General features: G+C 37.2%; 2 protein-coding genes across 4 annotated transcripts; both read left to right on the top strand.

The window, feature by feature from the left end:
* The first annotated feature begins 755 nt into the window (after positions 1-755).
* slc25a44b (solute carrier family 25 member 44b) lies at positions 756-4,934 on the top strand. 3 transcript variants are annotated; one of them, XM_079596326.1, is made up of 4 exons: positions 756-970; positions 2,133-2,802; positions 3,404-3,531; positions 3,738-4,925. In XM_079596326.1, exons 2-4 carry the CDS (start codon positions 2,172-2,174, stop codon positions 3,927-3,929), a joined length of 951 nt encoding a protein of 316 aa, XP_079452452.1. In that variant the 5' UTR covers positions 756-970; positions 2,133-2,171; the 3' UTR covers positions 3,930-4,925. The 3 variants fall into 3 exon arrangements, 2 of the variants coding, with proteins under 2 accessions (XP_079452452.1, XP_079452453.1); XM_079596327.1 differs by having other exon boundaries at positions 766-970; positions 2,163-2,802; positions 3,738-4,934; XR_013795806.1 differs by having other exon boundaries at positions 837-970; positions 3,409-3,531; positions 3,738-3,764.
* Positions 4,935-10,766: 5,832 nt separating this feature from the next.
* Positions 10,767-21,249, top strand: crabp1b (cellular retinoic acid binding protein 1b). Its single transcript, XM_079596350.1, has 4 exons — positions 10,767-11,003; positions 12,646-12,824; positions 14,466-14,579; positions 19,033-21,249. Exons 1-4 carry the CDS (start codon positions 10,934-10,936, stop codon positions 19,081-19,083), a joined length of 414 nt encoding a protein of 137 aa, XP_079452476.1. The 5' UTR covers positions 10,767-10,933; the 3' UTR covers positions 19,084-21,249.
* The last annotated feature ends 6 nt before the right edge of the window (positions 21,250-21,255 follow it).

Here is a 21,255-nt window from a genome sequence, read left to right as displayed (position 1 = left end):
AGAAAACTGGGGATTCAAAATATTCTGATAAAACAATACCTTCTAAAACCAAGGGATGAATATTAATGTTCACTGAAAGACAAAAAACAAATAATAAAAAAAAAACATTTAGAGGTAAAATCACTGTAGAAAATTGGCATCTCTCAAGTCTTGTCCACAGATGGTATTCTATATCCGCATGAGCAAAATATAGTTGTAAAATAAAGAACAAGAAATCAAATAAAATATAGGCTAGGCCTATCGGTGTTATTACCTGGAGGCCATTTCACCAACTATTAATTAAATTGACTGCCGGGCTTAGCTTTTATTAAGTGGCTCAAATCTGACATTGATCAAGGTCATTTGTAGAAACACAATGGTGTTACAAACACGAAGGTAGACGTGAGTTGCAACTTGCAACACACGCACACGCACACGCACGCGCACGCACACACACACACACACACACACACACACACACACACACACACACACACACACACACACACACACACACACACACACACACACACACACACACACACACACACACACACACACACAAACAGTTAGCCGGTGTGCTTTATATTCATACAAATTGAAATAATAATAATACTAATAATAGGCCTACTAAAAAAAAATAATAACGTGTGAATCATGACACTTGCGGGTTTTCTCATAAACATAAAATGCATAATTATTTATTATGTATATGATTTTTCCAACACCCCGGTCGATGCACTTTAACCTTTAATGGGAAGTCAGACCACAGCTCTACGATTGGTCAGATCAGTGGTGTGACGCAGGCAGCGTCATGCCGTCATCACCATCATTCACTGACTGTACCCAGAGACTGTACCGAATCCGATCTATCTACCATATTCACTGTCCAGTGTCCAGTGAGCGTCTGTCTGTCTGCTACTGTCCTGTGCTGAACATACACCAATGTTAATCTAAATATGCTATATGACTGAATCATCTCTGCTGCACGGTAAGACGTTCACTGGTGTTGCTGACGTTTAACCGAGCTGAGCTCATAGATAATAAAGCTGAACCCGGCAGTATATTGAGCCACATAAGATTTGTGCTAACTAGCCACTACATGTGCTATTAAAGCGTTATTAAAACGGATGAACTATCTGAATCGTCGACCCTGACATTGATTCTCTGAACATAACATCAGCGAGCAGTATTAAATTACAAATATTGTGTTACAGTCTATGGTTAACACCAGCACAGGTATGAGTTACAGAAAACCAGCAGCAGTTAGCTCAGGAATGTAGACTGAAAGCTAATGAACACTAGCAGTGTGGCTTTGTAAAGAATGTACTTACTGGATGTTTTTAAGAACTGTTAGAGCAAACTATTACAGCTTCTATCAGAAACAATCACCTTAAAGGGGCAGTTCTAATGAACGTTCAGTCATAATTTCCTTACTCTCATGTTCCACTTTCATAAAAATATATATTGAGAAATGTCTCAGTTTTTTTTATCAGTAATCTTTCCTCTCGGAATAAACGTTACAGCTTTGTTATAGAGACTGTGATTTACAAGTTCCTTGCATTTGTTTTAGCATATCCTCATTTCATTTTTGATGTTCTTAGTTTAAAGGGATAGTTCACCAAAATAAATAAATAAATGAAAATGTTGTCATCATTTACTCACCCTCAAGTTGTTCCAAACCTGTACGAGTTTCTTTCTTCTGTTGAACACAAAAGAGGATATTTTAAAGAATGCTGGTAACCAAACAGTTGACGGCACCCATTGACTTCCATAGTAGGTAAAAAAAAACAAAAATACTATGGAAGTCAATGGCTACTACCGTCTGGTTACCATCATACTTTAAAATATATTGTTTTGTCTTCAACAGAAGAAATAAACTAGTTTGGAACAATATGAGGGTGAGTAAATGATGACAATTTTTTTTTGGGGGGGTGAACTATCCCTTTAATTATTACAATTTAAAAGGATTCTTCACTCAAAAATGAAAATTCGGTCACCATTTACTCACCCTCATCTTATGGAAACTTGTCTGCAATGAGGAAATGAGGCTGTCAGTCATTAGCATGCTGCCTAACATCTACTTTTTTGTTCCACGTAATAAAGAAAGTTTATCCCTTGAAGATGTTTATTCATCCTCTGTTATTTCCCAGGTGACCTGGGACTGATGTTGGGCGCTGCAGGCAGGAAACATGCAGCAGAAGCGCAACATTCAGATCATAGAATGGGAGGACTTGGACAAACGCAAGTTCTACTCCTTTGGAGTATTCATGACCATGGCCATCCGTGCCACAGTCTACCCGGCCACGCTGATCCGCACGAGGCTGCAGGTTCAGAAGGGGAAATCTCTCTACACTGGGACCTACGATGCCTTCTGTAAGATTCTAAGAGCTGAAGGTCTGAGAGGACTTTACAGGGGCTTCATGGTGACCACGTTCACACTCATATCAGGACAGGCGTACATAACCACTTACGAACTGGTAAGGAAATATGTTTCCAACTATTCTAAGGACAATACGCTAAAGTCATTAGTGGCGGGAGGCTCAGCGTCACTGGTGGCCCAGAGCATTACTGTTCCCATAGATGTCGTATCACAGCACCTCATGATGCAGGGCCAAGGGGAGCATCTGACCCGCTTTAAAATTAAACCCGAAACAGGATTTGAAGCAAAGCACTCTGTATTTTTCGGCCAGACGAGATGCATTATTGGGCAGATATTTGCTGCAGATGGCATTCGTGGGTTCTACCGAGGATATGTGGCATCGCTCCTCACATACATCCCCAACAGTGCTGTTTGGTGGCCGTTTTACCACTTCTATGCAGGTACGACATGTAACCGTTGTAATGACCTTAAGCGTTGTATTTTTGGCTCAATATACACTACCATTCAAAATTTTAGGGTCAGTGAGATTTTTTACTGAGAAATTAATACTTTTATACAGCAATATTATTAATATTAATATTTCCCTAGCAGCCAATCAGCATTAGAATGATTTCTGAAGGATCATGGTGCTGTAAATTCAGCTTTGCGATCAAAAGAATACATTACATGTATTAAAATTGAAAATGTTTTTTTGTAAATTGTAATTATATTTTAAAATGTTACTGTCTTTACTGTATTTTTGATCAATTAAATGCAGCCTTGGAGACCAGAGAATAAGAAACTTATTTCAAAAACATAAAAAAACGTACCTGACCCTAACCTTTGTTTGTTTACCATCCAAATTCATTAGCTCAATGTATGTTTTTGAGTGCCAATGCCACTATGAATGCTCACGTTTTGATTGTTAGAATACAATACTGTTCAAAGTTACATAGACACAAACTGTCTTGGTTAGCATTAGCAATCCATCTGACTCATTAGAGAGCCATATAATGTCAGTTGCAGTAGTTGAGATTTAATTTGCTCTTATTGTCTCCACAGAACAGTTGTCTAAGATGGCTCCCAGTAACTGCCCTCATCTAGTGCTGCAGGCGATGGCTGGACCTCTGGCGGCCGCCACTGCCTCTACTGTCACCAACCCCATGGACGTCGTCAGGGCCCGGGTTCAGGTCATTTCCTTTGCACACAGATATGCATAGCTGGCACGTGTAACCGAGTGTGTTTACAAAAAACGGATAACCAACACAATACAACTGACTTGGCATTGTTATTTTTTTTTTTTTTTTGTGTGTGTGCTTAACAATTCTCATTCAGCATTTTTTGCCACATTTTTCCTGAATGTAATACCTGACCATCTGACTGTTTGCTTGTGCAGGTGGAGGGCAGGACATCAGTCATTGAGACCTTTAACCAGCTGATCAGAGAGGAAGGATTCTGGGGGATGACCAAAGGCCTCTCTGCTCGCATCATATCTTCAACGCCCACAGCAATAGTCATGGTGGTTGGTTATGAAACTCTAAAAAAGCTCAGCTTACGACCAGAGCTGGTTGACTCCCGACACTGGTGAAAAAGAAACTTTACAGTGTCTGTCATCTGCCCTAATACTCTTCCACTCCACCTTATTGTTCATTTTTGCCTTTTAAATATCCTGCCTTGTGATGTTTCAGTGTGATACTACTCGTTACTTTTGGGTGATTATGGTGATTATTATATTTTTTTTTAGCTAATAGTAACAATGCAGCTTTTGAGCTCTTTGTTACTGTCAGTAAGAAGAAATGCTGCTCAGGTTTTTAATCGGTGTAAGAGGCACAAAAGTTTTTCTTGAATGAGTTTAAAAAAAAAGTATGTGATCAAACAAATGTAATGTTTTAAAGTATTTTAAATGTCTTTACACGTTGTTTTTCAGAAGGATATAAACAATATTTCTTCTCAGATATTTCATTTAGAGAACTCACTCCATTCGACTGTCCCCAAAATGGCATTTTATCCATAGTAGGTACAGTTTTTATGTAACTAGATCTTCTCATGTGTACCATGTTTTACCTCTGAATATGCTTTTGATTGTTTTTGTGGGGTGTTGGGATGTTTTAAGTTGCCAAAGCTGAGTGAATATTCAAATCTCTTGATAACCTTAGCTGAAGATAATGAAAACCCAAAACTGATTATAAATATATCAAGTTATATATATATATATATATATATATATATATATATATATATATATATATATATATATATATATATACTTTCCTTGTGCCCTTGAATATTATTTTAAAGGTTTGAGAGTATTGTTCTCCCAAATATGAAAATGTACTTACTGTCACGTTATTCTTTCTTCATTGGGACTCGTGAGGCAATTGTTTGAGTTGCTCTCTTTTATGCAGTGAAAGTGAATGGGAATTAGGGGCTGTCAAGCTCTAAATGGACAAATTAGCATCATAATATTGCATCAAAATATCCATATACTTGTGCATACAATAGATTGGTTTTAGGAATTGACTGAAATTAAAGTCATTATTCACTGCAAATCTTGCTTGTAAGCCATTTCTGCTACAATTTTATTGTTAATCGGGGGAATGATAATAATGTTTGGGTGAACTATCACTTTAATAGAACACATGATGCAATTGGAGTCAATTGTGGTGGGGCTATTAAGAGGTTTTCTTTTAAACCATGACTCTATGCTGTCTGCGAAGCAGCTGTGGGACCTCCAAATAATTATTTGCCTTTAAATGTTGCATTGGCAGCGTAACTATATACTGCAGGACAGCTTTTAACAATCATGGACTCTGCCGTGTGTTTCTACTTGTCACCACTAGAGAGCAGTCACTTATAAAGAGTTAGCAGATACTCTGCTCTAGTTTTATAGACATGCTTGATAAAGTCATCCCAATCATACATACTTATTATATATTTAGCAACTGCTGCTCTTCTGAGGCGGTTTTACTTGCAGTTTAATTTTAACATCATTTCAGCTACCACGGGGCAGACAGCAAATCAATATTAGCTTTGAATAATTTAAACTGATATAGGCTATGGGAATCTGTGTTTATTTTTGTGAGCATCAACAAATTAATAGTTGATTGTATTGATAAAAATATCAATACAGTAACAACCTGAGCAAGAATTCAGAACTTACTCCCCAAAAATCTGGGATAAAGTCAGAAGAATATTTTTTGATCTGTAAAAAGTATATTAAGTAGGCTACATATATAGCAAATATACTTCTCAATCAGATGGCCTCATGATTACTTAAATTATTTAAAATGATATATATTTTTTTTAAATAAACAGACATTTTTTTCTTTGTATTCACCTCAACTCACATCTCATCTCGAATAGCATGAGAAAGCCTAATTTTAATAGTATGATTTCTAGACCTGGAAAATTAACATACTTTTCCCCCCCACTAAAGTATACAGTGCTATGCATAAGTTTAGACACCCATGCTAAAGTTGCCTAAAAAGAGAAAAATAAATACCTAGAGATTGGCATGGTTTTATTTCCGTTAGCCTAATAGCTGGTTTGATTTGCATTGAGAGATGATCTTATAAAGTACCCCATGCCAATCTTGGTGAAGGGTATGTGATGATGTGGAGCTGTTTTAATTTTAAGGAAGAAAATTATTCAGTCACAAAGAAAATTGGTGTCTTTAAAGGTTGGTTTTTTCCTCATTTTTTAAAATTAAGGCATCAAGATCAATTTCCAAAAGATTATTTTTTATTCCTTTTTTTTAGGCAACTTTAGCATGGCTGTCTAAACTTATGCATAGCAATGTATATTTGTTTTCATTGTTTACCAAAACAGTTCATGCTTCAAATATATTTATTTTTCATTAAATAATTTCCCACTAAATTCAATCGGTTAGGGAGACAATGTCGGCAATGTTTTATTTGCAGAGATCACACAACAACATAAATATAGCTGTAAATGCACAAGCAGTGGCATGCAGCGCACTGATCGGTTGTTATCTCTTCAACACTGCAGCAGAAGACCAAACCAACTGACAAAAAGATTTGACCGTTTGGAAGGAGTATATTCATTAGTTCAATTTCAGGGCAAGTGCGCTGCCCCCTACAGTGTGTTTGTCTTTGGGCAGTAGAGTTTCTTTCTGCTCTGATCTAATGATTAGTGCCAGGGCAGTGCTTCTCTAAAGCCCGAGGTATGTTTCCCTGCAGCTGCATTCATATGATGGTTCGTTGTGCTTCAAATCAAACTTTAGGGGTGGGGAAGGAATGATATTACACATTTCAAATCCCAAGTTTGCAAGATCTCGTTATCCTTTTTCTGTCAGTTGGAAAGTTTTGAAATTTTGATGACTCTGCTTCAGTGTGAAACAACTTTCTAAATAAAAGAGCAACCTTCAGTTTAGGCTCAACCTCAAAAGGTTTATTTGCTCAGTTGGGATGACTGTGAAAAATACCAGACTAGACTATACCATACTGAGGAAAACCATAAAACAATCCAAATAAATATAAACTGGGACAGTTTTATGCAAGGAGAATATAAAACACAGCATGTGGCATTTCTTAACTTACATAATTCACGCTTCCCAAGATTTGAACGCACATAATTAAATCATAATAGAACAATGGCCTATTATCAGCGTGCTAGCTGCAATATTTTGTGATTGGGGTGCAACACACAGCTGTGATTAACTGTGCTGTGATAGGGCCTCCACCCTCAGGCCAGGAAAGTGCTGCCAATGATCAATGTCTCAGCCAGAACACAATGGCACAGGCTTCATCACTGCGGCCAAAACCACTATCTTGCGCCCGCAACGACTATGGACTGCTGAAAAGAGCATTACTGTCCTTTCACATAAAACATAATTTATGAAAAGACATTATCATTTTTTTTTTACTTGCTAGTATTTGTTGTTCTTTAAAAAAAAACAAAAGGAAATCCCGCACACGTATCAATACTTGCAAAAAGTATAAAAAAATATTTATTAGCCGGTGTGTGATGGTAATTGTTAATTAGTTTGTATATATATATATTATAGTTATATAGGTTATATTTACATTTATTAAAAAACGTATTTATAAATTACTCTATTATGCTATTTTAAAGGTTTCTATTTTTGGTTTAGAGGTCTCCTACAAGTTTACCTGCATCTAAAGTAAAAAAAAATAATCTCATTATATACAGTACATTTCAGTACACTTTTCTTACAATGTCTGAAATGGTTCGATAAAGGATTTGGTCACGCTAAACCCCTCCTTCTTACTGCTCTTATTGGTCAGATGTCCAAGTCTGTTGTGATTGGTTGACCGCTAATAGAGTGTGTCAGAAACTAAATGGCCATTTCCTAATCTGAATTTCCCTTCCAGACGCTCCTCATCTCTGTATACACAGTGAAACGAACTGTAATGAGGGCGTCAATTTTACCATATCAATTCAAGCCTGATTCTTCAACCCGTTGGAAGTGCAAAGTGGATTTGCTTTCTCAGCACAGAAAATAGCTTCTCGTCACTAACCAAACATTTTTAGGCCTCAGCTACAACTGCAGTGTTTCAGGATGGGTCAAAGTAGACGTTGCTCGCGGGCAGCCAATGAAGACCAAAGGCTGGCATTATGCAAATATGTTACAAACCTAAATTCTTGGAGGAAGTTTCAGTCAGTTTAGAATCGGTTCTTTCTTTTGGGAGACAATGGGCCTCATTTATAAAATGTTGCGTAGAAATACTTCTACTTTATCTTACGATAATATCTCAAATGTGCGTACTTGTGAATCAGAGAATGAACATATGCACAAATGATGTGAAATCTATAGATCACAAATGATCTTGAAGTTGTGCGCAGCTGAATTTCAGATATCCGCCTAATAAACGCCGCCAAATTAATGTCATTAGCATATAGAATAACATCAGTCCACGTCCAAATCCTTTACTTGAGAATGGCAAGCGGCAAGAATTGCTTAGATTTCCAAGAATTGCTTAGACGCTTGCTACCATTAAAGTCGGATACGGGTAAGATCCCTAATCAGGTTTGGAGGTATGGTTAGTTTTAAGGGTGGGTTACAGACCGGTGTGAGAGAAAGCTTAACCTGCAGGACACAGACTCTTTGCCAACATGGAAGAGTGCGTACAGCCTGACGTGGCACACTAAGCGTCTTTACAAATCTTAACATTGGTGTGTATTTTAACAAATGCACACTCTAAATTTGAAGTATGCACATGTTATAAATAAGGCCCAATAACTCCATTTATTGTGCACTTTGATCTTTGAAACTTTGCAGACCCTTTACATTCAGTATTTTACATACTACATGAAAGGTATATCCCAAAAAGCAAAATAGGGGCATACTATGTTCACTCATGTTTACTAGTGGTTAACTAAATGAAACTTTATTGTAAATTGTTACCAAATCAATCTTAATGAAAGAATACTGCTGAGAGAAGCATTCAATGATAAGCATAGGAGATGGGAAGCTTGCGAGCTGAGGTCTAAAGACTCAATCACTGATTAGTCAACATAGATAAATGATCAAGCAAAGATCAGATGGACTGGAGTTTGATGTACTGCTCTTCATAGTCAGACGCCCAGGGCATTGACGCATACCGTCCCACTGGGAGTGACTTCCATTAGGTACGTTTCGGAGTGAAAAATGACTGAGCATAATAGATGCCCTAATGAGTCTGGGGGTCTCTATATCTATGACATCAGTGGACAGGGTGTTGTCACACTAGGCCATGTCTCTTTTGCTCAGCTGGACGTTGATGGATGTTCTCCATTAGTGAATGTCGATTGGTGATTTGTGATTTGATCTGGTATGACCTCAAACCAGGTCCATCTGAGCCCTGATGGGAAGCTTTTATAATCTAGGTGTTCATACAAAGACAAAAGGAAAGATGAATATGGTGGTAACACTTTACAATAAAGTTTAATTTGATAACATTAGTTAACATAAACAATGAACAATACTTCTGCAGCATTTGTTAATCTTTGTTAATGTTAATCTCAGCATTTACCAAAACATTTTAAAGATCAAATGTTGTATCGGTCACACTTTATATTCGTTTTTTTAACTATGTTAGGTACAATGTACTTATTGTGTTCATGTTGAATTGCAAAACACTTGCTGCCATTGAGGTCGGATACGGGTAAGATCCCTAAAGTTGGTTAGTTTTAAGGGTGGGTTACAGACCGGTGTGAGGGAAGGCTTAACAATGCAATTACAGTAGTTGAGTACAATGTATAATTAAGTTCAATGTAAAACATGTACACAATAAGATCATTGCATCAAATGATTAATTAAAATTTTAGTAGTACACATGATTAATGAATGCTAATAATAGATTGCTTTTTGTTACTTCATGTTAGTTATTACATGAACTCATGAGAGCTTATTGTAAAATGTTACCCATAAGTGAAATAAAATTACTTTAAAGCAACAGTCCACTGTTAATGCAATAACATGACACAATACAATACAGTATGTTAATGCAACCTTTAAACGTTCTGCAGGTTTTTGAGGAACAATGGCCCTCCACATCATGGTCTTGGCATAGCGCGGTCTATTTCATGGACCACACATTGGCACATTCACCAGGGCCTTATAAAAACAAAGGAGAGAAAAGATACATTCACACACAGCAACATCTAAAGGCCCATACCAAATCAATTGATTGATGGGACAAACAGTGGCTGATGAGGGTGTGCGAGCGAGTGGATGGGTCCGTCTCTTCTCCTGGATACTTCCTGGAGAAATGACAGAGTGCTCTCTGCCCTCTCTCTACATTAATTATCAACCGCTGTCTCAAAGGCACTTTGTCAAATGAGATAAATGAAACAACATCGGGACAGGAACAAATCAGACTGCCGAGCAGGGGAGGGAGGAGTTCAGCCTGGGGCCCCTCTTTCTCTCCTGGGGCTCCTGTCCTTCTCCTCTTGGGAGGCAGGATCCGGGATGAATGGGTCTTCATGGGAAATGTGTCGAGGACATGTTCAGGGCTGTTTTTGAAATTGTGCTGTAGGTCGTTTAGAAAAAATTTGACAATCTAATGGATATTCTTGAGTACACACTCGCGATTTCAACAATCGCATATATTTGTAAAAAAAATTGTTAATATTCAGAACTTCGGAATGGTTTTTAAAAAATGCACTGGCAGAAAATGAAACCTATTGCTTACATTTATATTCATCCAAAAGTTGCTGAACTGGCAGAATGATAAAAAGACTTTATAAGAGTGAACTGACTACTTAAAGTCTTTAGGAGCTTTATATGAGAATAAATGCGACAGCTCGGATAGTATTAAAGCAATGAATTCAAGGATGTGAGATGAATGAGAAGCGCTAGAGAATGGCTCCTGTAAGCCATTACATCCATCTGGGCGGGAGGGAGGGACCACTGACGTACGTCACAGATGCTTGCTGTCAGCAGTGGTCCAGAAGGCGTAACACAGAGACAGAAAGAAAGAGACAGTAGAAGAGACAGTGTGAGAAAGAGAAGTAGAAAACGGGGGGAGACTGACAGGTTCTTAGATCTGAAAAAACATTATACAAAGGGTTGGAGATCTATTTAGATCTATTAGGTTTTTAAACACTGATAAAAAGGAACAGGTCAAGATGCCTAATTTTGCTGGAACCTGGAAGATGAAGAGCAGTGAAAATTTTGAAGAACTCCTGAAAGCTCTCGGTAAGTGACCCACTCACTTTATCCTTCACTATGTGTGTATAGGGGATCACTAGACCATTTTATCCTGTTGTTTAGGCCGCGTCCAGGATCCTCTCTTCTGCTGCTGTTTCGTCTTCAATAGCATATTCATGGATTAACTAGTGTGAAGAGTAAATCACTATTATTTTCGGGCTGTTGGACTGCTTCTTCAGTCTCTTTTGTTTCTTTGGCAGCATGAGTTGCCTGGATTTGTATTCAAATACTCTAAGCTAGAGAGACAGTGCAAGAGATTTAGCAAGGTTACGAAAATGCACCCCTAAGTGGATTTTTTTTTCTTCAAAATTAAATTAAATTTAATAGTTTAAAATCAATAAATATTTTATGAGGCCCCCTGCAAATATGGTTTAGTCAAAGTTTGTTCAGAACTTTACACTACAGTTTTTTTGAAAGACGTTTATAATGTTCACATAGGCTGCATTTATTTGATTAACAATACAGTTAAAACTAATATTGTACAAAAAATATTACAATTTTAAATAACTGTTATCGTTTTTTAATATGTTTTGAAATGTAATGTATTCCTGTGATGGCAAAGCTGTTTTTTCAGCATCATTACTCCAGTTTTCAGTTCCACGTGATTCTTCAGAAATCATTTTGCTCAATAAACATTTTGTGTTATTATCAATGTTGAAAACAGTGGTGCTGCTTAATATTTTTGTGGAAACCATACACTGTGAACAGTGTACACATGATAAGAAAGTTCAAAAGGACATCATTTATTTAAAATCTTTTGTAACATTATAAATGCCTTAACTGTTACTTTGAATCAATTTAATGCTGAATAAAAGTATTAATAAAAAAAAATCGTATTGAGCCTAAACGTTTTGAACAGTGTAGTGTGCATATTAGATTTTCAAGAAATGTCATTTTTCCAATAAAAAAAATGGTGAGTGGAACTGATGCCCGTTCTCCTGAAAAGCCTCTAAATTGTTTCCAAACATAAAGAGAGACATTTTGGGATGGAGGGGAATGAGAATTGAAATATTTATGAAACTGATCAAACAGTTACTCACCCTAATAGTTTACTCTACAATCCTGTGCCATAAAATGTGAAATTCGTCCTAGAATTTCAACATTGTCCAAGTAGGCACTACACAAGACCAAGAGCCGTGGCATTCCTTCCAGTCAACACCCTGTCATTACAACTCTTCATTTCCAACATCTGCTGATAACAATCTACTCTGTGGTCACTTGAAAACTATTTATGCAGAAAATGGCATACCACCGCCGTATGAATGTTTGCTTTGCCCCAGTTATGACTAGGAAAAAATGAACATCAGACACATTAAAAAACATGCAAGCAGATCAGATATTCCCTTTGCCCCAGTATCTATTGCAGCAGATACAAACAAATGATGTAAGTATACCGTCTTGAGGGAATTATGTGAAAGTGGATAATTACAGCACAGTCGAGAGTGATGATGAGTGCTCATGGAGTTATTCGATTATTTATTGCATATAATAATCATTTTAATTGGAGACTTTCAATTTGAGACGTTTATCCACTCAGTCTCAATGACATAAAGCTGAAAACATTTACATAAGCACAGTGACACATTTGGCATGACTAATGTGGCATGATTACATGTTTTGTGTAATGTAGGGGTGAACGCTATGCTGAGGAAGGTGGCCTGTGCAGCGGCTTCCAAACCACACGTGGAGATCCATCAGAACGGAGAACAGTTCTACATCAAAACCTCCACTACCGTGAGGACCACAGAAATCAACTTCCAGGTCGGACAAGAGTTCAACGAAGAGACCGTGGATGGGCGGAAGTGCAAGGTAATACGGCTAAGGGGTTTTCTTTTGTCGTGATCAATATTTATATTGTCATTTGAAACAGAGCATAGAGAGATGACAAATCATATATACAAACAGCTGCCTATAGAGTACCCTGAAAATAATAACAAACACTACTGTTTAAAAGTTTGGGGTCTTTTAGCAAATGTGACAGCATAGACATTTATAATATCACAAAATATTTCAAATTGAAATTTCTATTCATTAAAGAGTCCTGAAAAAATGTATCAAGGTTTCCACAAAAATAGTAAGCAGCACAACTGTTTTCAACAAAGATATAACAAGAAACGGTAACACTTTACAATAAGGTCAATTAGTAAAATAAACTAAGAATGAACAATACGTTGCATTGTTAGTATAATAAAATATAATAAAATAGTTTATATTAATTTCAACATTTATTAATACGTTATTAAAATCAAAGGTTGTATTTGTTAACATTAGTTAATGCACTGTTAACTAACATGAACCAAACAATGAACAACTGAATTTGTATTAACAAAGATTAATAAATACCGTAACAAATGTATTGCTCATTGTTAATTCATGTTAGTTAACACATTAACTAATGTTAACTAATGAACCTTATTGTAAAGTGTTACCCAAACACTTTCTTGAGCAGCAAATCAGCATATTAGAATGATTTCTGAAGGATCATGTGACACTGAAGACTGGTGTAATGATGCTGACAATTCAGCTTTGACATCAATATTATCAAATTATATATCAAATAAAAGCAGCCTTGCTGAACACAAGAGATTTCTTTAAAACAAAAGAACAAAACAAAATTCTTTCACCTCTTATTTAGGTCACAGATAGTTTGGTAAATTAGATTATATGACACACAAGCGTATCAAAGCAATGCTCCAGGCTTATCTAGACTAGTTTCAGTCACCCTTATGTCTCCCACCTTTAATCTCCTGGATTTCAATGGATCTGAGGGGATTCTGACTCAAACGGTTGCCCCATCACACCCAGCACTGCATAAGATAATGTGTGCATACTAAAGAACTGATGAGCACTGATATGACAGGATGTGTTTCGTGAGGGCACTGAGTTTTCCTCCTGAGCCTGTCGACCCATCACAGGCTGTTGAAAGGGCAATCGAGCTGTCATGTGCTGGAAAGCCTTTTTAACAAGTTAACCTTTATGACTGCTGCCGTTTAACAGGCAAGTAAACGTAACCACACAGATCTGGCACAAAATAAACATCTGTTTTTGACATAAATCGACACCCAGACGTTTTCTATTTAGATATTTGGCAGAGGCTATCTGGGATAATACAATAAACATGAAATGAAACCTGTATATTTAGTCATCCAAGATTTGAGTTAAGCAGAGAGGGTAGGCCTAATACAGAGACATGTATGTAGAGGTTATATAGCCGTGGTGGACGTCTCTCCTCTGCCTATTACTTATGATTCACTCCCTCAAATCAATGGCCTAAGAGCCTTTAACATTCACTGGAGGTCATAATTCAAATGCAAATGGACAGAAGAATTCCTCTGAGAATAATTTGAATGTTCTTCCCTGGAAAGAACTATTTCTTTTCACAGAGTACTGTAGATGTAGATACAGACGTGCGTCTTCAAAAGACTACCATTAGACTGTAATTGTCCACAGAGCCTGCCCACATGGGAGACAGAGAACAAGATGACCTGCAGGCAAACCCTTGTGGACGGCAACGGCCCTAAAACGTACTGGACACGAGAGCTGAGAGGGAACGAACTCATCCTGGTGAGGAACTTTTCCATACTAAAAATCACTCATTCTGTGTCCGGCACCCTCTATTCTGAGCTGAAGGTCACGTTTCAATCTGCTTTGCGATTACTAACACCCGTGATAAACTGCTCATATTCGTTTATTTGCTTGGAATTGAAAAAAAAATAATGCAACACTGGGTAAACATCTGGCCTTCTGTCTTTTATAGGCCAGATGGACAACAGTAAACTGGCCTTATAACTGAGGAGGTTTTATTACTGGCTTTGCTGCTCCTGAGGGACATCAAATGCCTTTCCTCTTTCACTCAAGTATCTGTTAAACTTTAAAGCGGATTTCAGACTTGTGATGGTGAAATACTGTGAAATGATTTTTACCATTCTTCACATGGGTCACTGAAAATATATGCCATGGAAATGAGCATTCAATAAAGGTATCTTGTGCAGGACACAACCTACAATAGCAGCTAACCTTGTATTTATATATTTAAGTTCTGAGTAATTATAATTAACATGTACTTATAGGTTTAGGTTTTGGTTGAGGGTTAATTGCATGTAATTATGCATAATTTACTGTTATTACTACGGTAAGTACATGTAACATATGTAACAAGGACACTGTAAAATAAAGTGTTACCCAGCTAACCTTGTGTGACACTAATTTCTGGATCACATGCATCTTCTGCAATTTTACTGATGAAAAAAAAAGTCATGACATGACATAAAGTTTATGCTATTTATAAGTAGATTGATATGTGTAGGCCATACTTAAAAGTTTATAAGGGCTCCATATAACACAAGTTATGACTGAGGCCAAATTTGGAATTTGCTCACTATGCTTTATTCAGTAACCTCTACACTTTAGTATGCCAATACTTTTTTAGAAGCACAAACATTATATTTTTGCTGTGATAACTTTTAGTGATAATCACAGGCTTAAGCCTAGTCCCAGACTAAAATGCATGTTGCTTTTACCTGAAAGAAACATACCTTAAAATATGTCAGTGCCATTGTTTGGTCTCAAGATGCACACCAGTAATGTTTTTTCTAAGGCACGGTTCAAAAAAGCGACTTCGGTGTCCTAATTGAACTAAGGCCTAATCCTGGCTTAATCTAAGCCTTGTCTGTGAAACCAGGCCCAAATGTCTTTACTCCCTTCAAATTGTGACTTTAGTATGTCCCACCCACATGAATATACAATTTTGATATAAATTATTGAATTGATGTTTAGTTCACTACATTACAAAAATCATAAAATCCTTTCTCGCAGAAATGCTGTATTCTTGTAAACTGTCATCTAAATTGTCACCTAAATAAATAACATTATTTGGACACTTTCTACTGTATGACAGAAAATAAGAAAACAATCTAATTTATTTTTCTTAGTTCTTACATAATTGTAAGCAGGCTACTGACTGTATCCAGCAAGATCAAACATTCAACCTTGTATGTATATCTTTTGGGTTTGCTGCCAAAAAGCTCCTTTTTAGTTTCACCTGACTACAGAATCAGGTCCCTTTTGAAGTTCCAGTCGTGTCTGACAACTGAATATGCTGGAGTTTATTCCTACCCCTGGTGTGCTAAAAAATTTAAATATTAATAACTGCAGAGACATTTTACTCACACAAAATTCTAGGGGTGACAATAATTGTGGCCAACGTGTTTTGGAGAAAAACGTTTATTTTATAATCTGATTTCCCCCCCACTTTCAATACTTTTACTTCAATGAAAGGTTAGATTTTTGCTATATATATATATATATATATATATCAGTGGCGGGCCGTGCATTTCACACCTAGGCCTTCAGTGATGTCCAACCTGAATTAATAACGAAAAACAGTGAAATTCCTGTTTTTATTTTGCACCGGCAGTTATAGGGTTAATGCGGGGAGTTCGGGAAAGGCTGGGTAGAGAGAAACGAGCGAGTGCGTTCGGCTTTAAAGTGTAGGCTACAGTGGTTCTTGCGTTCTGATTATAAATTCAGAAAAGGAAACTCCCTTGTCTTGTCCTTCAATGGTTACAATAGTATTAATGTTTGAAAAAAGAAGTTGCTTCGATCATAAATTTACAAGAAAAATTAGGAAGAAAATATTATGCACGGAAAAAAACGGGGGCAAAAAATGCATTATACTCACCAAAACTACTGCCTATTTTTTTAATACAAAATCCATTCTAATTTCTTTCCTCAAAAAGACTTAAATTACTTGGATGTACAGGTTGTCTGTGCGTTTCAGTCCCAACAACCTTTTCTATTGCCATCGAGGCTATAAAGTGCTGAAAGTCGAGTCTGTCCCGTCGTATTTCTGGCATAAGTTTTAATTGGCTTTAGTGCTGCGAGTGTCTGCTCGACAGAAGCAGTAAACCGGGAAAACACCGCAAAACATGACGATGTGTAACGTTACAGCCGACACAAGCTCTCACACAGATTTTTGAACGATATCAATGAGATCAGCGCGACTTTTGGCTTCAAAATCAGCCCTGGCATAACTTTACATTGCAGTCAGTTCTGTTTTTACCCGGACAGATCGATAGAGGTCCGTGACTCTGCGTAAGCTGAATAAAGCTGAATAAGGGATTTTTCCGGTAGGTTTGAACCTGCTGGTGGTCGAGGAAGGAAAGAAACATTAATTTGTGGGTTGAAAAACTATTAAATCTACAGGAATATATTTTAGTTTACACAGTTCGCTACAGATGCGGTTAGCTAGCTCTGACTACCAGTAATAATAGTACACGCTCTGACCATCCAATCAAAGGGCGTGGAAATGCTTACGTTATTGTATGCCTGCTAGATGGCCCCGGTGCATTCAACTCGAAATCTGATTGGCTTATTAAATCTGACTGATTATCTGATTGGTTAAAGCAACAGTTTCATTGCCATTCATTCTAAGCTACAGGCGCCCGCACTATCGATTCTGAAGGCCTCGAGGCAGATATATTTGACCTGGCAACACATGATGGCTGAAATATGATTGGATAAAAGCGCTAAAATAAACATACACTCCTGGAAGCAGCGCAACCAGGAGAAAAGCTATGACATTACGAGAATGGACTATTGGGAATCATGTAATACTCATTCATAAAATATATATATTAAAGTTCAAGTCAGTGATTCTGATAATGTTTAGGCCAGCAGAGAAGGCCTTGCTGGCCCTGACGGCCCACCACTGATATATATATATATATATATATATATAATTTGGTTCCAAATGACCAATAGCTGGTACTGAGTAACAGCTAAATTTGCAGCCCTTTTACTTATTTTTGCATAGTTATATGATATATATGACTTTTTTCTATTTTATTTATGTATGCATTTATTCTTTTGTCTTGGATTATATTCTATGCTGAAATGTATTTCACATTTGTTGAAAAGGTGATTTAAGAGGCCATTTCAGGCCCTATGTACTCTTATTCATGGAAAGTTATTGCTAAAAAAATGACCTCAACAGGGAAACACGCTGGACCATTAACACAGCGCAACTTGCATCCAGTCTTATTTTTGGTCTACATTAATGCGCTAATGGACCTTGACACAGCTGGTGGCATTACACGATGCAAGACAAGACATGTTGAAGTCACATCTGTGTCTTATTAGGCAGAGCAGTGAAATGGTGATGCGGCTGGCTAACATCACAATCCCTTCAGACTTTCGAATGCAAGATAGTGATGCATATCTTTCCATTCATGACCAGCTGTTTTGTCACGAGCTGAACGATCACGCCAAAGTATTTGACCAACTGCAGCTTATTTTAAAAATGCCTCGTTGCATACGCAATGGCACTTGCGCTTTTGTTTATTGAAATGAATGTGTTATTCTTATAAACCATTTGTCTTATGCATTGCAGCTCTCTTCATTATAAATGGCTCACTTAAACTTTACTTCATCTTTATCTGTTTTTTTCTAACCCTAATGATTAATGCGTGTGTGTTTTGTGTCAAAATGGCCACGCATTACCATAAAGCTGGCATCGTGGAGCAAAGTTACTGGCAGTGACCCAGAAAATACTTTGCAAATGTGTCTAATTGATCATGTTACATGTAGGAATGCTGGCGGTGTGTAGGGGCCTGACACTCCTCTCTCTAATGTCTCCCACGGCACCGCCACACACACCAGATGGCCTGTCCTAATACCATTTTTTAACAGAGTGTGTGAGGTGGTCCTGCTCTCTTCCTGCTCTGGAGCGCAGATGGTGTATAGTGTTGTCAGCTGCTCTAGTTCTGTTTCGGTGTGATTTTCAAACTCCAGTAAATGGCAGCATAGAGATGTCAGAGGCACTTCCTCTCAATCCGATCAATACATCGAAGATTTCAGTGATGCACAATTCCAACAAGCTACATACAACGTAAAACACCTTCTGTTCCTTCATTTTAATGAGTGCAAATGAATCATGGTAAACGAAATGAACTGTGAATAACACTGACAGAATGACTGAGTTCATGGCATTCTCTCTCTGTTTGTCTTCATTGCTCAGACCTTTGGGGCCGACGATGTGGTGTGCACGCGGATTTATGTACGGGAATGAGCACCCAGATGAACTGGATGGAGGGATATTCCGGCACTTGCAGCTTTGAAGGAATAACATTTTGTTCATGATTAACTTGCACTGTGGTTTGTTAGTTGATACTTTCTTCTGTTCTAAGTTGGATACCATTGTTGTGCATTAATCAGTAGATTAATTTTTATAATGTTTCTTATTAATTATAGCCTATATGTACAGTGTTAGTCAGGCCTGGTGTGAGCTCTAACATGGTGGGCTACAGGACCCTTGGGGAGGGCCGATTTGGGGAATTGAGTTATCCTGGTGTTAGTTATTATATTATATCTGCCAAGCATTCTTAGCACAGTTACGATGGTTCATTGCAGCCACGTCTCAATAACTTAATTTACTTTCCTTTCTTTTTCAGTCACTGACCGTGCATGAAATAATAAAGACATGTACTTGTGAATGATATGATTGTATTTTTCAAATTAATTTACCGGTAACCAATTCTACTGAAAAATAATTGATAGCGTCATTAGCTGGAAATGTAGTTTCTGAAGTCTTTTATGCTCACCATGGCTGCATTTCATGGAACTGTTTTATTGTATATTTTAAAATGTAATTTATTCCTCTGATCAGCGCCAATTATTTGAGTCTTCAGAATCTCACACACAGAGAGACACACACACACATTTTATGGGGACATTCCAGACATAATGGTTTATAATACTGTACAAACTGTCCCCTTACATTAAACCTACCCATCACAGAAAACATTCTGCATTTTTACATATTCAAGACTTAATTTCTTATGATTTATAAGCCGTTTTTCTTATGGGGACCATAATAAAAAAAGGTCACCATTTAGTCAAAATTGACTGGTATTACTATTTTTGTGGAGGACATGTGGTTCCTATAACGTAGGGAATAACAGATACACACACACACACGAAATTAAGGTTTTCCTAAATATGAAAACTCATTAATATAAGATATTTGCAAACGTCAAATACGTGGCTAACGCGTTGTAAAAGAACCAAAAGGGTCAAAAGAAAGTGTTTGCATTCTACTCTCCGTCTGCCATTAAAACTTAGTTTCATTTTATCCTCTGAGAGTTATGGACTTGAGCCTTTTATGACCCATTTCTCCAGAGACTGCTTAACTTTAATGCAGGGTCAAATCTTAATGGAATAATGAGGCATATCAAACCAGCACCCCATTTTTTTTGTGTTAAATTTCACTGTCGACTTTTATTACTCTATTTGGTGTTAAAATCGTTGGTCAAGACACTATAAAAGATTTTTGATTCTTCTTAAAAAAAAAAAAGTATTCTAACTCATAGTATTAAAAGACTTAGACTATTAATAAAGTCTTAATTGCATTTCCTAATAAAAACTAAATTAGCATGAGAAGTCCAACACTGCAAATGAATAACGGCATGCTTCAGTGTTCTAATGAGAGTTGGAGTAATGTTTTAAGTTAACTCTAAAGTCACATTTCTGTGTAGAACATTATTACACTGTGCCCCAGGAGACGGTCCCAACGCTCCCTCTGCTGCCAGTGTGGAAAAACAACACCGTGCGTTTCAGTGCACATTAATTATGCATCCTCATATTCAGAGCACATGAACGTAATTCAGTAAGAAAACAAGCATGCATTATTGATCGTTACGGTTCCAGGCAGCAAGACACACGGCAGGGTAATCTACTACAATTCTGTTTTATTTCAATCTTTAAAACAATAATGAATAATATAAAAGGGCTGTACATGAGAACATAGAAACATGCCATCATTGCCTTCTTTAAATATGTTTTACATATTTGTCAGCATAAACCAAAGCCTCAAAGCACACACAAATGTGCCCCGAGTTACATTTCCAGACTTCTCGTTTATAAGAGGGCAAAATGGGACCAAACAGGATCGTTTCTAAGTTCTACTCAGAACACAGGCAGTGATATCACAAATTTGAATACAAGTTCAGATAAGGGCCAAATATAGCGTCATGAAAAATGATCCTGTACAACATCTGCAGCAACAGCTGTCGAAACGAACATTTCCATGACCACATAAAGAGAGGAGACAGAGTGACCAGACAAAACACTATAAACAAGTACTCCCTTTGGTAAGAATAGTCATAAAGTGTTTTCTTAAACATCCCAGCATTAGCCTCCTCCACTACGCTGATAAGGAAGCCTAAAAGCTGAACTACGTAAC

Source organism: Phoxinus phoxinus (assembly GCF_949152265.1).
Source record: "Phoxinus phoxinus genome assembly, chromosome: 2".
Lineage (NCBI taxonomy): Eukaryota > Metazoa > Chordata > Actinopteri > Cypriniformes > Leuciscidae > Phoxinus > Phoxinus phoxinus.
This window is presented reverse-complemented; position numbering and strand designations above follow the sequence as displayed.

Coding starts and splice junctions, on each gene's coding strand:
- slc25a44b (XM_079596327.1), top strand. CDS start 2,172: ATGCAGCAGAAGCGCAACATTCAGATCATAGAATGGGAGGACTTGGAC. Junction 2,803..3,403: donor GTTTTACCACTTCTATGCAG/GTACGACATGTA, acceptor TTGTCTCCACAG/AACAGTTGTCTAAGATGGCT. Junction 3,532..3,737: donor TCGTCAGGGCCCGGGTTCAG/GTCATTTCCTTT, acceptor TTGCTTGTGCAG/GTGGAGGGCAGGACATCAGT.
- crabp1b (XM_079596350.1), top strand. CDS start 10,934: ATGCCTAATTTTGCTGGAACCTGGAAGATGAAGAGCAGTGAAAATTTT. Junction 11,004..12,645: donor AGAACTCCTGAAAGCTCTCG/GTAAGTGACCCA, acceptor TGTGTAATGTAG/GGGTGAACGCTATGCTGAGG. Junction 14,580..19,032: donor GAGGGAACGAACTCATCCTG/GTGAGGAACTTT, acceptor TTCATTGCTCAG/ACCTTTGGGGCCGACGATGT.